Genomic DNA, 19231 nt, shown 5'->3' on the forward strand with positions numbered 1-19231 from the left:
TAGATCTCTGTTAGAAACTAGTTATTTTGTCATGATCATGTAAAGTCTTTGAAAATTATTTTGTATTTTGTTAATGTATATAGTGCTTAAAAATATTTTTTAAGTGCTTAAAAGGTGCTTATTTTTTGTTGAAAGATTTGGCTATGCATCCTGTTTGAGCTTTATATTGTTAAACACAGTTTATTATCTGATTTAAAATTAAAACACTTAATTTCATAGTATCATTCCTGATTTGTTAAATTTGTATGTTTGGAGTATATTATTTTGATATTTTTCTTATTTTCAGCTCCTAAAAACACTTCCTGTACTTCATGAGCAGTTAGATGCCTTGCTTGATTTTGATGTAAGTAGTAACTTAATTTTTATGTATTTCGTTACCTTTCTTTGTCTGATAATTGTCAAGTGCAGTAATTTTTATTTTTCAAAAAGGCATGAATTTTTCCATTTCTAAACAATGTGTATACTATTTTCATTTAACGGTTACAGTGGCAACTGTGAACCTGAATGGGATACATTTTTTCTGGAAAATCTAAATCTGCAACAAGAAAAATGGGTTTTTTTATTTAAAATATTTATTTATTTATTATAAAGTTACCTTTCCCCACTCCTGGGAGATCAAGTTGAGTTTCATTGAATGCATCTTTTATAAATATTTCTCTCGTGTATTTTTAAATTTTTGATTTGATGATATTCATACTTTTTTGACACCCTATATTTACATATAATAATCTTATATTTGTATAAAATATTATTTACTTGTTAATTAGTGTAAGTTGACCTTTTTTTTAATTCCTATTATTAGTTCCCACTCTCCCTATTATCTTGTTCAAATTTTCAATCGTTAATAAAATACTTATTATTCATCCACTCAAATTCAAATACACTTGTAGTGGATGAAACTTGACATTAATACAGTTTTTTTTTTCAAATCTTAATGCATTCATTAAATTTAATTCATTAATGTTAGTTTCATATGGGTGAAAAAAATTTTAATTATTTAATAAAAAGTAGCTAAAATAAAAATTTTCTTTGTTGACCTTTTAAAAACTTTGTATACACTTTTAAAAACTAGTCTATAGGTCTAACCCTTAGCTAATACTTATTGAAAGTAAAATTTTCATTTTAAAAAGATAAAAAATTGAAGTGTGGGACCATATATCATGCTTGGTAGGGAGAGAGGAAATTCAAAAATTGTGGTTATGGCAAAACAAAGGGGATACTAAGAAGAAATATCTTTATTAGACATACAGTTGAACTTCTATTTAACAAATTCCCAGTTTGCAAATTTCTCTGTTTTGGGATTATTATTATTTTTTTTTTTTTTTTTTGAGGAACCAGAAATATTTTGGAAATTTCTTTGTAAAATAACTTCCAAATTGCCAAGTGAATTTTCTGTTTAACGAACTCTTCTTTGAGATCCACTATCCCTATTTCCCAGAATATTTCAAACTAGTTAATGCGTTTTATGTGGGAAATGACCTTGAATTAATTTTTACAGCCACTTAACTTTTAGAGAAGGCAGTGATATCCCTTTTTATTTGAATTTCATACAGCAATTCACGCCAAAATTCACTTTACGAAAGCATAACATAAATTTCTAAAGCATGGGAGCTCTGTTACAGATCGTACTATTCTAATCAAAGAATGAAACTAATTTACAAATTCAGAAAGAAAAAAAAAGTAAGTAGCATTTAAAATAATAAATCAAAATAGCAAAGCGCTTACAACAGCTATAAATCCAAATTTGTTTCATTTTAAGTTATAAAGTCAGAAAAACAATTCTTGCAGAAAACAGCAAAAATTATAAAAATTTAAGATATGTGTGTTAGCAGGACAGCACTTCATCAGGCGACGCACTGCCTGCTAATATACAGGAGCCTCTCTGTTGTCAGTGGTGAAAGCAAAAACTGATAGTGCCCCTAGGCCCTATAATGGAAAATTAAATAAGAAAATGAAATTAGAAACATTTAAATGTAAATGCAAAGAAAAATGCATGACAAACAATCACGAAGTAAGTCTTAATGACTTAAAAGTACACAAACTAAGACGTAATAAAGAGACACCCACAAATAAGAAATATAAATAAAGATAAAATAACAGTTAGAATGGCCAAATCAAAATAAAATATAAATTGTATAAAAGTAGAATAGTAAATAAAACAAAAGTAGAATGAAGTAATGAAGTAAATGAAGTTTTTTTAATGTATAATTCGTTGCTGTCCGCTCCCTTTTGTTACAGGTTTAAAAATTGTTTATCTAGTTGCTTCTATAACAAAGTCTAAGGCTCACATTGAAAGTTATTTATATTTCTATATGTGTTCAGCTTTAACATTCTTATTTATTCCAAATTCACAAAAAAGAAAAAACATTTTTTTAATAATTACTTTTTTTATCAGTGTAACCCAGATGATTTAAGCAATGGGGTTATGAATTCCTGTTTTATGCTGCTTTATAGAGATCTGATTCAGTTGTTTGCTGCATACAATGATGGAATTATCAATTTGTTTGGTATGTATTGATTACAATTTTTTCCATCTTTAATTTAGAAATGAGAACTTTAAATTTCCGTGCTAAATTTAAGAAATTTTTGAGCTCTCAAAATATTACAAACTATTAAATGTTTTTCATTTTCTTGGACCATAAGGAAAGTCTGAATAGTTTATCTTAAATCAAATGTAAGTTTACCAAATAAAACAATTTGTTAAGAAAAGCAATTTGAATAATTCATATGATATGGCAACTCCCGAATGTGTACAGATGAGAATATTTCAAATTTTAATGAATCCTGCAACCTTAAGCTATATTAGTTAAGCTTTTTTCTTTAAAAAAAAATGAGCAAATAATATATAATTTATGCATTTAAAATTAAATATAAGGCATTATTAAAATTTTTTGTGTGTGTGTGTAATTTTTCAAATGAGTGCATTAAGATTGGTTATAAATTACGTTACAAGTAATACTTTGTATTCTTTCCTTAGAAAAGTACTTCACCATGAATAAAAAGCATTGTAAAGAGGCCTTAGACATATACAAGAAATTTATTATAGCCATGGACAAGGTGTCAGACTTTTTGAAAGTAGCTGAAGTAATAAAATTTTCATAATAAAATATTTTACTACATTATTAAGTTGCCATCTGTAACACACAATTTGTTTTCACCTTTAAGTGTAAAATTGTTCTACAGCATTACCTTGAATGCATCAACCCTGGTTCATTTCTGTCTACTAGTTGATTTGCTTTTAAAATGTACCTGCTAATATTTTGTTTGTACTGATTTGATTATTGTACTCATATGCAACAAATTTACTTTTAAATATACCTAATATTGTAAGCCCTGCCATCTACAACTGTGTATTACACACTTATAGGTTCACAATTGAGGGGTTTATTGCACACTTTTTGAAAAGGGGATATTTTTACTTCAAACTTACCCTTAATATTTTTTCCAGATAAGTGTTTCATGAACTTTCTAGTTGAATAACAGTTCAAAGTACATGTAAATTGTGCTGTTTTACATGAAAAATGCCTTTAAAAACTGCCCACCTGAACAGATTGAATATGTGGGTTATCATTATCAGAAAACACGCTAAGCATTTGCTGCCTCTCCAAATTCAATAAAATTGTTAATTCAATGGAAGAAAATCATGTTTTGGCGAAAGTATTCACGAACGATTTTTCTATCAAAAAGAAAAATTAATATTCTCCTTGATCTTTGAAATGATATCAATACGAATTTTTCTACAACAAATCATGTTTATTTTAATCGATAATAGTAATTTACCTTAATTATGTAAAATATCTAATTAAAACTAAGTGCAGATAACATAAACAATAAGAAGGAGGAAAAAATTAAAATACAGATTACGTTCATTGCTGGATCATGCGATATAGTGAGGTAAAACTTGCTCCTATGACAGAGACTTTTAAAATTTGGCTTACACTTTTTTATTTTTGGTTAATTTGCTGGCTAGTAATTTCAAGTCCTTAACTCGGGCCCTGAATCCCTAAAAGTCCTAAAGCCCTTGAGTTGTATTTTCAATGCATATCTGTATGAAAAACCTGCTGCAGTGCTTTTAGTGTTTTGTTCTTTATGCACTAAAATTACCTTCTCAATGTATGTACTGGTGTCCTGCTGTCTTCGTCAGCATTATTTTGAGTACTTTACTATTGCATGCTTACTTTTGCCTTTTAAATATTCCTATGTGCTACTCTTGTCTTTAAACCATTATAAACTTTTCAGTCATTGTATTTGTGGCTTTTTTGTGTCATGCTCATCCTATCATTGGACGTAACCTTGGGATATAACAGTGTAGTTAAATTGCAATCATTCTTAATGTTACTCCCTTCATACGCTGAAGATTGTTAGTAGTTTTTTTTTTTCAATTTCATTGATATCTTTAAGAAGCAAACAACTTTTGTTCAAGTATCGTAGTAGGAGAGGATATTTTACACCTTAAATTGCAATGGTTTCATAAAAAGTACCATTTTTATTTAAATATTTTTATACTATTTTAAATATTATTCCTTGTAAAGTTTGCAATTTTTGAAAAAAGTAATGTTTTTACACATTTGTAATGTTTTAAAAGTTATGTTTTTACGCAATTCAGTAGTTTCCAGAAGTCCAGAGTCCTGAAGTTTCAAGAAATCATCATTCACATTTATGTATAAAATTTCTTGTATATTTTATTTAGAAATATTAGAACTATAATTTATACTTGGCATCGCTTTCATTTGTAAGTATTTTTTCTGTTAGAATAATAAATATGGTTAAAGATAAAAGTAAACTTATACATAATTATTCATTTAAATTATGCTGTATATAATTTATTGAGAATTTCATATTTTGAAAATATGAATGATTTAAATTTATAAAGACATAAATTTTTAGAAATGAGTCATTAATGATTTTACTCAAAAAAATTTCAGGATTTTAGAGTTGGGCTCACAAAATCACGCCTGGATATATAATGTAGGAAAAATATTTATAGACTTTGGCAAGTTTATAAATATTTTCCCCATTAGCTTCCCCTACTAACTAACTTTGTAAATAATATATTAAGTATGTAAATAAATAAATTTATAAACATTATACTTTTAAATGTAAGGGACAAATCAATATGATCCATTTTGCCTATGGAAAAAATGAAGTTAGTATCAATAGGTACAAAAGCTGAAATGATTGCTACTCCTAAGAACTGAGATTTTTTTCCCTATAAAAGGTTATACCAATTCAGTCCTATGCATGTTGTGATATAGTAATTTTTATTGTGAATGTCCTTCTTTTAGCATCCCTGTTTCATTCTATTTTTGCATGCTTTGTAGAAATAATCTCTTCTTCTTCCTTCTGTAGTCGCATGAAGATGCTCATACTTTATGTGTAGATTGGAAAACTCTCCTGGTTAGTACATTTTATTTTTGAAGAGCCTTCTACATTGTCAGAACAGAACAAAAGAACAATTGCAAGATTTTTATTATTTATTGACCTATCCATAACATCAGCAGACTCACAAAAACTTAAGAGTATTTGCTAAATGAACTTCAATTTAAATGTTAGTTGGTCATCACTGTCCCTACTTCAAAATGCTGCTCTAAAAATAAATAAAGAAGAAACTGTGGTTTCTTTACCACACAGCTGTAATGATAGAATTGGGTGACATCACCGATCACGAAAATTATCTCATTTCATTTATAATATTAGTGTTCAGAAATAAAGTTGTCTCGCAGTGGACTGATCGTAAAAACATGATTCCCGGTAGAACACCGAAGTCAAGCATCACTGGCTGTGGTCAGTAAGCGGATGGGTGACCACTTTGATCAAGGGTGTGCGGTATCAGTCCTTGTTAGACTGCCTGGCTACCAAAGCAGAAGATCAAAGTTGCGATGGCATGCCTTTGGATCATCCTCAGGGATGTTTCTCAGACCATTGATCTTAAGCCCATTTTCTTAAGTCTTTCGACCAAGGTGAAAAATGAAAGGATAAAATTTTTTCTTCATTTTTATACCCAATCTAAAGATTTTGTATTTTCACTATGTAAATTAATAATTTTTTTAATTGCATAATAGATTTTTTTATTTATGAAAAATAACTAACATTTTAAAGACATTTTTTAATTTATTACAATATTGTTTTTTTAAAACAGTCATTGAGCTATAATTACATAGCCTTGTAATTTTATACCCAATCCAGAGTATTGCTAGAAATTTGCCTTCGTAAAGGACTTTTTGATGGAACTAACCTGCGTTTACTACTCTCGGGTAGGAAAACTACTCTCGGGTAGCCAGACCATAAGTGAACTCTAACCCATGATCTGTTTACCACTGAGAATGTTTTATGTCAGCTCTTTGGTTGTTGCACCGTGTGCAAAATGCCTATTGACCGGCCATCACTGGCCTGGTTCACCTTATTGGGAGGCGAACACCCTATCCCTTGAGCCACCACAGCTCTTTAAAAAAAAATTTATAACTCGTTGAACAGCAGACTCAATTTTTTGGAATTACAACTATTAATGTTCAACTCCATAGCCCAAATCCAAAAGGACAAGTGAACTCCTTGATCAAATACTTAGAGAAATTTTGCCTTCTTTGAGAACAAGTACAGTATTATTTTATTTTATAACTGCCGTTGAGCAGCCCACCTAATTTTGGGTTTAGAACTAGTAATGTTCAACTCCGTAGCCTTATAATTTTGAACCAATCCAGAAGACATTAAAATCCTGGATCAGCTCCCCCAGAGGTATGACTAGTTATGGAGACATGGAGGACTTTGTGACCTGACAGATTTAACATGCGCCTGTCACCATTTACCGCACAAGTAGTCTTTCGCTAGCGGGGATCGAACCCTCAACCTAATTCAGTGCTCAACCAGCCACAAAGCATATACTTGTTTGTCTTTCAGAAATAGTGAAGCCAGTAGTTGAAAAATATTTAATAATGCTACTTCTGTGTTAATTATTAAAAAAATTTTATTAAGTATTATATTTATATTGAATTATGTTTTCTTTATTTTAATTTCTCAAAGTGCTGTCTTTTTAAATCTTATTTCCAATTTTTCTGTTTTCGCAAAATTTTGATGGAATTTTTAAATGTTTATTTTACAGAGTGTTGGCATTGATAAGGGCAGTATACCTGATCTAACCAAGGTAAGTCATAATGCTATGATTTAAATCAATTGAACTTGAACTCTAAAATGTTCCTAAAATGAAATTTAAGTAGCAAAATCCGCTTTAAACACACGGGCAGTAATGCTTTCTAAATTGCAATATTTTACTATAAGTTTTCTTTACTTTTTTCTTATTTTATTTTAATTGTCGTTCAACAGCCGGTCCCAATTTTGTGTTTAAGACTACCTATGTTAAACTCCTTATTTATCCTTGCAATTTTGAACCCAATCCAGAAGACAAATGAATTCCTAGATCAGTTATTGGGAGAAATTCGCCTCTGTGGAGGACTTTTGATGGAACTAACCCGCATTTGTGTTACATGGTGAGGAAACCACAGAAACCTCCCGTGGTTAGCCTAATGGCAAGGGGACTTTAACCCATGATCCGTCTACCATCCAGGATATTTAACGTCATCGCTGTGTTTGGCATGAGCCGAAATGCAGAATTAGAATTCCAACCATCGCTATGTGGGATTCGAACCCGGCTAACCTCTTTGGGAAACAAGCGCTCTATCCCCTGAGCCACAACAAGTAATCGTTTTATATATGTTTATTTAGTTTTGTCCTTGTCATTTTTAAAATACTGTTTATTTTCAATAGCAAGTAAACTTATTTCATAATTTTTGTTTTATGCATTTGAATGAGCAAAACTGAAAATTAATTATCCAATTCATTTCATCAGTTACAGAAAGGAATTTTGATATAATCAGATTCGAAAAAATCAGGGAATTTTATTTTTATGAATGTTTGAGCCCACCCTATGATTAATAGTTAAATTTAAACTATACTATGCATTACAACAATTTACTTTGTTTTTAGGCTCCGTGTACTTTGCTAGAAGAAATGGAAAATCACCTTACATATTTGGAAGGAAAAAAAAGTCAAACAGTTGCCAAGTAACTACATATTTGTTTGAACGTATAATACTAAATTTGTCTTTTTTTTATTATTATATACAATTAGGTGTCAGTCATAAAAAATCTTTGATACTGTATTAGTCTCTAAACTTCACTTTATAATTGAATATTAGTGAAAATTCATTGAAATTCAATTTTAATTTTTAATCTTATTATAATTAAATTGCTATACAAAATATATCTTAAATACCTGAAAGTTTTCTTGAAGATATATATATTATTCTATTTTTATAATATGTATATCCCGATGAATTCTTTTTGTATAGTAAGATTCATGTTAAAATAATGGTTTACTTTTTAATAAAAATTTTTTGAGAAATATGCTACTGCTTTCAATATTTATGTAACTAATAAACGACTAAAAAAAACTTACCCATAAATGATCATATTGTAAAACTCATTGGACTCAGAGTATGTTCAGAAGAGGTTTTTGAAAAATCTTATGTTGTAAACTGTTACATTAATTGAGCAGTGAGTTATTGCAGTCCAGGAATCGTGCTCTAAATGACTTACTATAACTAAATGAAATAGTTAGACAAAAGCATTCAAAGAAATATTAGTTTTGTCACTTCCTCTTTTGCCCCACACGAAAATTTGTTGCTCTCTTTATTCTATTATATATTGTTTTTAAAAACCATACTTACATTCAAATCAAATTCTAAAAATTTACGAAAAACAAACTCATGGAGTGTTCTACTTCAAGGAATTTAAAAAAGCTTTTTTAAATGTAAACTACTAGTTGTGTCCATTTTGAAAAAGGTCTCTATTAATTTTTATTCATAAAAGATTGTCAGCAATTAAAAGTAAAAAAATTATCTCTAGTGTGAGTAGTCTGTATAATGTGAAATTTCGCTGTATTTTGTTAAGCTGATCATTAAAATTTATTACAATACCACCCTTTATTTTACAGAGTGCGTAGCGTTTTTTAAAGGTGCTAATTTTTGATTTATGTTTTTAAAAGCCCTTAAAGGTGCTCTTTTTAATCGGGGTTTGTAAAAAGTGCTTAATTTTTTATGTTTTATAAAGAGATCTTCTTTTTTCTTTGCTGTATCGATTATCGTTCTAAAATACAAAAAATGTACGATTTTCACAATTTTTTCTGCATTGTTTATCAGAAACTAGTTACTTTATCATGATTATGTAAAGTTTTTAACTTTTATTGATTTTTAATTTTTGATGATTTTGAATTTTTTTTAGTTTATAAATTAAGAACTTTAAGCAATAGAAAAAAATAATTTTTATTACTGCACAGATCCTAATTATGATTTTTTTCTTTTTTTGGAAAGTGATTAAAAATATTTTTTGAGCGCTTAAAAGGTGCTTATTTTTTGTTGAAAAATCTGGCTACATCATTTATGTAGTTTCTCCCCCTACATCATTTTTTTTATTATTTATGATTTTAAAAAAGTGTACTCTTTAAATTATAAATATTATATTATTAGTTCATAAGCTTTTATTATTTACACAAAGAAAAAATATTACATAGTTTAAGAAATTTCATTAACCTTTTAGGACAAATTCAGTTCAGTGTGCAGTGTCTGCTCTGAGCTCTACTAGTTCTGCTTTAGCAAACAGTGCACATGAAATCTCTCACGAGCTGAATGGCCTGACAGTGGATGAGAGTATGAGGAGGGCTGTTGAAGAAGAAGCTGCTATCATGAATCAATTGAAGGTTGTATAATCACTTGTAAAAGTTGCATGAATCTCGCTGCATTTCATATTTTGAGCATTCGGGAATGCCTATTAATGATCATTAAAATCGTCTCAAAGGACTGCAGACTTATTTATGCATCTTGCATGACTCTTGCCTCACTTCATTGCCAGGATTCTCACTCCACAGAGAAAACCGGGAAAATCAGGGAATTTAAAAATCACCTAAAATAACAGGGAATTTTGTTTCTTATTTTCATCTTTTAAAAAATAGTGACCACTCTTAAGGATATTTCAACTATACTAAACTGTTTAATTTACTGCAGCATTATTGAAGTATCTTCAGCTGTTTCTTTTTGTCAATTTCTCCTGCAAATTCAAACTCTCCCTATATCTCGTTCAAATTTTCAATCATTTATAAAATTCTTTTTATTTATCCACTCAAGTTCAGATACATTTTTTTAAGCGTGTAGTGCAGGGGTGGCGAACCTTTATACACCAACGTGCGAATGCTTCTAAAAAAAATTTTAATGAGGTCATAGACGTGCCGTCAAATAATTTTGACTTCGTGATTATTGGGAAAATAATAATACTAAATACTATCAACTCAAAACTCTTTATTTACATTGAAAAAAAATGCATTTTTCCATGTCTTAAAACACCATAAAGTAACATCAGTCTGACTTCTGTTGTTGCAGATTAGATGACAAATAACTTAATGACAAATAACTTATATTAGGTTGTAAGGTGTTAGTTTAAGCAGGACTGTTATTTATTTTTTTTTGCTAGTTATTTATTGTTAGCTTGTTTTTTATGGTTATTAATTGTTTATTTAGCATTAATAGTTAATTTTCTTATTAATAATTGTTTATTATTTTGTTTATTTTTTTTAATTTTAATTTAGATGTTACATATGCTTCATAGTGTAATAACATTTATGTAATAACAATTGTGATCGGCGGCATGCCCAAAATATTGTGTCTCGTGCCATTGGTTCGCCATCCCTGGTGTAGTGGATGACACTCAAAGTTAATGCAGTTTTTTTTCAAATATTAATTCATAAGTTAAATAGGACATGAGCAAAAAACGAATTGGAGTTTTCTAATTGGTTAAGCATTAGTCATTGTTTTAAATTTTACTATAAGTGATTTCAGTTTTTTACCTATTTTAAAAAAAAAAATTAAATCAGTGATAATTTCTAACTTATAGCTCTATTTGAACAAAAAAATAGTTTATTGAGTACATTTAAATGTTTAATTATTTTATATTCACTGTGTCAGATCAATTCAATAAATAACATTACCTGGTAGCAAGTGTGGTCCACATCACCAAATTTATACTTTAATAGTTGTCCGATACCATGCGCCTTTTTTTCTCTTCCAATTCCTACTTATTAGTTCATACTCTCCCTATATCTTAGTCAAATTTTCAATCGTTAATAAAATACTTTTTATTCGTCCACTCAAATTCAAATACATTTTTTTAAACTTGTAGTGAAAGACACTTGATGTGAATGCAGTTTTTTCAAATATTTATTTATTAATTAAATTTAATTCATTAATTTTAGTTTTCGTGGGTGAAAAAATTTTAATTATATAATAAAAAGTAACTAAAATAAAAATTTTCTTCTTCTGATCTAAGTAGGAATTGACTTTATAAAAATTTTTTCTATAACTTGTTTAGGTATGTTCAGCTGTTCCCTTTCTTTCTCTAAGTTTTCTAATCAATTAAAAGTGGTATAGTTAGCCCAATATAGCTTGCTCAAGAGCACAGTTACTATGTTTCCTCTTACTATCTTGCGTATAATATGTTCAGAGAAAATACAAAGAATTTTTTTTCCCTGATTTGAGAGGCAACTCTAATTGTATTTACATCATTTCAGAACACCCATTAGAATCATTAAAATTGTCTCATTGAATAACTCATAATAAAACAATACAGATAACTTTCTCCTATAACGATGAATACTGGATCATTTAAGTCTTTTGCTTGAATTTCACTGCACGTTATTGTTTTTTAAAGCTTTTATGGTTCTCAGTTACAATCATCAAAATTGAATAACTATCAATAAAATAATGCTGGTAATCCCTCATGAGAAATGGAATACACAATCATTTATGTATGCTGCTTGACTTTTCCCTTATCATGATTGGGTTTTTATCAATTTTTTTAATACAGTAAAGAAATATTGCATTTATCATCAAAACTCATTTACACATAAATTAACACTCCTATATGAGTGTTAACATTTGCAATATAATATTGCGACCCAAATGAATGCTATTTTTTCAATGAAACTATATCATGCTTTATATAATCTTTGATTACACACTTAGACAGCTCTAACACTCAAAGAGATTATATAAATTTATTTTGGAATTTCCTTTACCTCACAAGAAATCTTCTCCTTTATATGTGGTAGTTTTTTTTATAGTTATTTTATAAATATTTTTACAAACTTTCTATCCATTAATGCTTTTTTCTAATCAGTGTTGGTGTAAATTATCAGACATTTCTTATTACCATATTTCAGATTGGTTAAAAAAAAGTTTTTTAAAATGGGATTCATATGAAAAATCAAATTGACTTAGAGTAAATAATTACAGATACTTAAAAAGTCAGCTCAATTTTTCTTATCGGAAAACTAAAATTTGAATAATTGAATTTTCCATTGAAAAATGCCACTTATAGTTATTGAGAATCTGACTGTTGAGAAGATAAAAACAGTAATAAATGATTTGTGTTATTATACTACTACTGCTCTATCCTTTTTCTTAAATTTATGGAATGAAAATTTCTGTATTTATCTTGTAAAATTCTCAATTAAAAAAAGCAGGTTAAAGTTATACATGATGCATAGCATTTTTAAAAAGTGCTTAAAGGTACTTATTTTCGATTTTTAAATGCCTTTTAAGGTGCTTTTAAAAAGTGATTAATTTTCCCTTTTCCAAATGAGATTTTTTTTCTTCACCGTGTCGATTTTCACCACGTATTATGTAAAAGTGTGGTTTTCACATTGTTCTATTCTACATTTTTACGATTCATTCAACCAATGCATTTCGGCGTACCTTCAGTCCGTAGCGTATGAAAGCGCCAATCATTTTACATGTTTGTTGGAATACTTGCGAATCCGCATGTGCGTCAACTGAGGTGGGTTCAGTGAGATTATTGCACTCTCATGTGCAGCTCTGCTGCAATTTGCAAGATATTCTCAATTTCAGGCTTCATTTTCCACCCTCTGATATTGAACCAAAAAATCTTTTGATTATTTTATCATATGAAGTCCTTGAAAATTATTTTGCCTTTTGTTAAAGAATAGAGTGATTAAAAATATTTTTTGAGTGCTTAAAAAGTACTTAAAAGGTGCTTATTTTTTGTTGAAAGATTTGGCTATGCACCCTGTTATAGTTTTTAACTTAACAAAACTTAGTATTCATGCATTTTATCTTATTTGAATTTTTATATATTATTTTACTTGCTCTGCATATTTATAAATTACATTACAATACTGTTATGTAGGTCTATAGTAAATATTCAACTTTGATGAATCAATAAATAAAAGCACTGAGCTGTTATTGTGTAGATTCAGGATCGGATCTTCTGTCTCAGATTGTGCTACAATCATACTACACTTTGCTCCATGTTTTTACTAACGGCTGGCATTGAACTTCTTATTTTTTACCTCGAAAGATGCTGGAACTGTTGCTTATTTAATGTTACCTGGTGGCCACCTATGAACCTTAGTCATGGAGGGAAGCATCATTACCCACACCCATTCACACATCATACATCGAAGGATAACACCTAGAAAGAAACATCTATACCCTGAGCGTGTTTCGAATTCCAAACCATTTACTTCACAGTCAAACACGTTAACATATTATTCGATAATTAGATAGGTTCGAGACGTAACTACCACTACAATTATTAAACATCAAATCTCAAGTATATAAGACATGCTAACTCAATTCAATCTTGAGAAACCTTTTGATAGATAACAACTCTCCCTAAATCTTTATATTATAAATAATAAACTAAAAAATATTGATATTGGAGATTATAGAGGAAAGGGTTATATTTTAAAAGCATATAGTAATGGTCAGAGATGATTGTGATCCAGAAAAAATTTAGATTTCCAGATTTTTTGCTAACCGCGTTCTGGAAGTTTCTGGAAATCCAAGGTCCAGAAGTTTTAAGAAATCACTGATCGCATTAATGTATAAAAACTCTTGTATATATTTTTTTTAAAATATTAGAACTATAATTTATACTTGGCATCTCTTTCATTTGTAAATATTTTTTCTAGTAGAATAATAAAAGTGATTAGAGGTAAAATTAAACTTATACTTAATTGTTATAGGCTGCATATAATTTATTTGGAATTTCATGTTTTGAAAATATGAATGAATTAAATTTATAAAGACATTAATTTTTTGAAATGCTTCATTAATGATTTCACCCAAGAAATTTTCTGGATTTTTGAGTTGGGCTCACAATCACCCCTGAATGGTATAAGTTCTGAATAAAAAAATGTTTTAATAATATGGGATAATCAGATGTACAATTAAACAAGTTTTCGTGTTAGTTACGTATATAATAATTGAGGACATATGTAATAATTTAATTATAAAACTTAATCCGTGAAATTTACTTTTGCATTGTTAGTTTTGCACAAAACCATACTCCTGCATGTATTAGTTATAAAAATAAAGCGATTGTTACCTAAACTGGCATCCCTGTTTTTCCTTTTCACTCTCTTAATGCATGCTTTGTAGAAATAATCTCTTCTTCTTCCTCCTGTAGTCGCATGAAGAAGCTCATACTTTATCTGTAGATTGGAATACTATCCTGGTTAGTACATCTCCTTCAATTCTTTAAGAAGAGTATATCTCCTAAGTATTCCTATATCTCCTAAGCACCTCCTAAGTATTTTATGCTTGCTTTAGATAGGATTATTTATTTTAATTTGTGTGCTTGCTTGAAAGTGTTCTATGGTTTGATCAGAAAATGTGTTATATCTGTATTTTTTTTCTTTATTTGTAGTTAAGACCCATTTTAAAAATCATAGGTCTTGATTTTAAAATATATTAAGTGTTCATATTTTGTACACATGCTTAAATTGTTTTGCAATCTCGCTACTTTATTAACTAATTTTAATGTATTGGGAGATAATCTGACAGCCTGGATCACCCCCGTGATCTTTTTAAAAGAAAATGTATTTTTAGTTGAAAAATCCGTTTTTTATTGTTTAAGTACTAATTTTTATCAACTAAAATAATTTGATTCATTTAACAAATTTTGTAATATTTATTTATCTTTATAAGTTTATTTATTTTTATAAGTTTTTAAATTCGGATGATCCAAAAATGCCAGATATTTTTAAAGTGCCATCAGTCTAAAAAGAGTGAATACTGATCTATAGTGAATACTGAGTGATACTATAAAAGAGCTGTGTCTCTTTTTCTTTATACAAAAGTTATTGAGATGTTTAAATTTTCGTGCATAAAAATAGCAAAACAAATAGTAGTTTTAATAGTTTCTTTAACATGGCACATTTTTATTAAAAAACTTGTTTAGGTTGTACAAAACATTTTAGTATGAATGCAATTTCTTTTAAAACTTGCTTATTTTATTTTAAAGAATAATCAATTGCAATAATGAACAATATTTTGTGTTACAACAATAGAGTGCAACGAAGACAAGATATCTCGTCCGTGGCGATGAATGAGTTAAACCATCCTTCATTTGAGCATTGATAAAAATTAAAGAATAATCTAGAGTTAGAAAATAATAGTAACCATTAAGATAATAAAAAAGTTACTCTTAGGAAAGAAATCATGCAAACGATATGAAAAAACATTGGACGAAAGTCCAATGTGATGGATTTTCCTAGGAATTCCGCAAGAAAAAAAATGAATGTTTAAAGATCTCAGTGAAAAAATTTAAAAACCTCATATTTTAATTATGATTATCCTATACTATGATGAAATTAAATAGCTTATGAAGATACAGTCAAACCCCGCTATAGTGATCATGGTTTATAGTGAACTCCTGGTTATAGTGAATAAAATGTTCACTCCCCTGCCTTGCTACACATGTATAATGTTATTCTTTGTAGATATAATGAACCAAAAAAAGAGAGGAAGTTGGATATTATGAACTTTCTTCTGATTTCGACTTATTTTCTTCATTTTTTTGTAATAATTTTGAAATTTCTACTTGAAAATAAATTCATATACCGCTTTTTAGAACCATTTATAGCATAGAATGTAGCAATAAGCATTTTTTCTTATTTGCTTCATTATTGAATACCATTATTGAATTGGTTCAGCATTCAAAGAAGCCACAATCTTACAGTATCTGGATAAATGCTTCAAGTCAAAGTCTGAATTTGCTAAGAAAGTTGGTGAGACTACTTTTATGATACAGGTTTAAAATGCGGAATAACATAAATTCAGGAAAAATTATTGGGGAGTTGGGAAGTGTTTCCATATGTGATGTTGAGTATTGCTCATTAGTTAAAAATTACTAATTTATTTTGTATGCAAGTCGAAAGGTAATAAAAAAATTTAAGTTAATGCATTTTTTGATACTATGTTTTATTTTTCAGTCATTTTTGTATTTCATTTTATGGATCATTTATTTGAATAATGCGTTTTAAAAGGGGGGGAGTTTGGAACCATCAGTAAAAATTGTTCGTGGAACGGATATAGTGAAGTCCCGGTTATAGTGAATGGAAATTTTGGTTCCTTGAAGGTTCACTATAGCGAGATTTGACTGTAGTACTATGAGGAAATTGAATAGCTTCATAAGTTAATGTTGGAATGTATTAATTTTGAAAAACCTATTCCCCAGGAGCAGAGGTTGAAAGAACTAGCCAAACAGACTCCCGATGCTATCCCCAAAGTTCCCAGCCCCATACCACCTCCTGTATCTGTGAGTCCCCCTGCCAAGCCAAAAGAAACAATGAACTCAGAAAAGCCCTCATCCGATTTGATGTCTCTGAATCAACCAGTTTTAGGTGGAGGTTTCATACAGGCTGTCCCTTACCCACAAGAAGGTATAATATTTTTGTTTATTATGTGTTTTGAATTCATCTGTTGAAATGTATTTGAACAAAATCTTTTTGTCCTATTCAAATATCCTAACATTATCTGTATATACATTTAACATATCTGTGTTGCAAAGTAACGATTATAATTATGCTTTCTATTGTACATTCTTAAAGTTTTGTCTTGTCCACATAGAGGATTGATCATAAAGACGTGGTTCTCAGTAGAACACTAAATTCAAGCATAACTGACTACGTTCAGTAAGCGGGTGGGTAACCACTTTGATCGGCCTGCATAGGGACCGAGGGTGTGCGGTATTAGTCCTCATAAACTGTTCTACTCCTAAGTTCTTTATTTCATGCGCAGGTCGTTAGACTACAAAAACAGGGGAGCCATGCCTGCTGCAGAGGATCGAAATTGCAATGGTATGTTTTTGAATCATCATTAGGGATGTTTCACGGGCCGTTGCCAATAGCAGAGATGCCACCTTGCTCTGGACATCGAATAAATATTTTCGAGTGGTAACTTATTAATTGTGATTCTTGGTTTAATAAATTCAATTTATTAGGTTTTTATCCACCACTATTTCCAAATAATTCGAAGGCTTAATATAATTCGCCACTTAGTTAAAGTTAAGTCATATTAAAACTCTTAAAAAGCATGCAAAATTAGTCAAATATTTTCAAATTTAGTTTGTAGTTATTTACTATTATTTAAATTATTTAAGCGTGTCCGGAGCAGTTAGCATCTCTGCAGTAGCCCATTGTGTTGCAAAGATGTACGGTATCAGTCCTCATAAACTGTTCTACCCCTAAGTTCTTTATTTCTCCCTCAGGTCGTCGGGCTATGAAAACTGGGGAGCAGGGATCTGCAGAGGATCAAAAATTTTGATGGCAGGTCTTTGGATCATCCTTAGGGATGTTTCCCAAGCCGTCACCAATAGCCCATTGTACAGCTCTAGTGTGACATAAATAAACTGCCTACCTAACATTGCAATTGTGGATTTTTTTTTTAATATCTGGTTTATCAGTAAAATGAATTAATTGAATGCAAGTACAGAGTTTATCAAATAGTCCAAATTTTAATTTCTTTTTTTTTCAGCATTGTATTTATGTTTTGTTTTATAAATTTTTAAGGAATCCCTAACATTTCTTACATATTCTATGGTATGAAAATAATGTGCTTTTTTTTTGTGTATAATTTCGGTTGAGTTCTGAAATCTACTGGATTTTTTCACCTTTATGTTGTAAGCTCTGAAATAAGTTTGAATAATTTAATTTTGTCTCATGTCAAAAATATTGCTACATATAGACTACCAAGTATAGGCAGAGTTGTATATGTTATTGCCCATTCTTACTGACAAACACTATACCCTTAATAAAATCTGTGAATAAACAGCTACTTTGATTGTAGTTTCCAGTACCATAATCTAAACATTCAATACGTGAGACCGGAACTCCAACGTCAGAAAACGTCGCATTGACAGTGATTGTTTTTAAGCAGGTTACATTTTCCTTCAAATACTTTTATCTTTATTGTGATTATGTCAAAAATGACCATTTGTATATGTAGAGCGGTCAAAGAACAGGGAAAAGTCAGGCAGGGTTGCCACTCCACAGGGAGAACAGGGCAAACCTGGAAAATATAGGGAATTTAAAAATCACTTAAAATAACAGGGAATTTTAATCTTTTCTTTAGAAACTGGGAATTTTGTTTCCTATTTTTGTCTTTTAAAAAACCACTCAAAGTGATATTTAACCATGGATATTTAACCATAATATTTCAGCTATCCTAAACTATTTCATTTACTATAGCATTATTTAAGTATATTCAGCTGTTTTTCCGACAATTAAAACTAATGATTATAGTTAGCCCAATTGTTGTTTCCTCTTAATATACTGTGTATAATATGCACAGGGAATTTTTTTTTTTTTTCCTGATTTGAGTGGCAACCCTTTCAGAGAATTTTATTTATCTGGAAAAATTCGAGAAACGTCTAGGAATTTAACCAAAATAACTTAAAAGTCACAGAAAATGAAAATGTTTTAGGTATCTAAAAGTTTAATACTTTTTGCCAGAAAATTGGTCAATTTATTTTCAACTCAAATAGCATGTAAAAATGTATAGCATGTATTTTCAGAGCATTTGGTTCTACCCTCATATGTAACACCTGGCTATAACCCCCGTGGCAGAATCACAGCGACATTGTTGCAGGACATTAAAGAATTCCTCCTGAGAGGTTTTATGTTTGGGAAGCAAAGAAGTTTAGGTTTTTTATCTGCAGAATTTTTTGAAAATTTTTTTCTTCTACAGAACTTTTTTTTCCTTTTTTTGCAGAATTGTATTCAAAAAATGCATTTATCGCATATAAGAAAAGGAAAAAGTGGCTTGTGTTTCTTTTTTTTTTTTTTTTTTTTTTTTTTTTTTTTTTTTTTTTTTTTTTTTTTTTTTTTT

The 19231-nt window shown here is 29.4% G+C and overlaps 1 protein-coding gene across 12 annotated transcripts in view; it reads left to right on the plus strand.

Moving 5' to 3' along the window:
* Nucleotides 1-286: 286 nt before the first annotated feature.
* LOC107446727 (phosphatidylinositol-binding clathrin assembly protein LAP) overlaps nt 287-19231 on the plus strand; it is a gene marked incomplete at its 5' end in the record, with an annotated part of 43645 nt that continues 24700 nt past the window's right edge. For 3 of the 12 annotated variants that reach the window (XM_071182829.1, XM_071182837.1, XM_071182840.1), the window contains 9 exon segments: nt 287-343; nt 2396-2507; nt 2978-3084; nt 5350-5397; nt 7097-7138; nt 7978-8054; nt 9588-9747; nt 14529-14576; nt 16581-16785. In XM_071182829.1, the coding sequence (XP_071038930.1) occupies nt 287-343; nt 2396-2507; nt 2978-3084; nt 5350-5397; nt 7097-7138; nt 7978-8054; nt 9588-9747; nt 14529-14576; nt 16581-16785 (856 nt within the window). 12 annotated transcript variants of the gene reach the window in all.

Source organism: Parasteatoda tepidariorum, chromosome 6 (assembly GCF_043381705.1).
Source record: "Parasteatoda tepidariorum isolate YZ-2023 chromosome 6, CAS_Ptep_4.0, whole genome shotgun sequence".
In the NCBI taxonomy this organism is placed as follows: domain Eukaryota; kingdom Metazoa; phylum Arthropoda; class Arachnida; order Araneae; family Theridiidae; genus Parasteatoda; species Parasteatoda tepidariorum.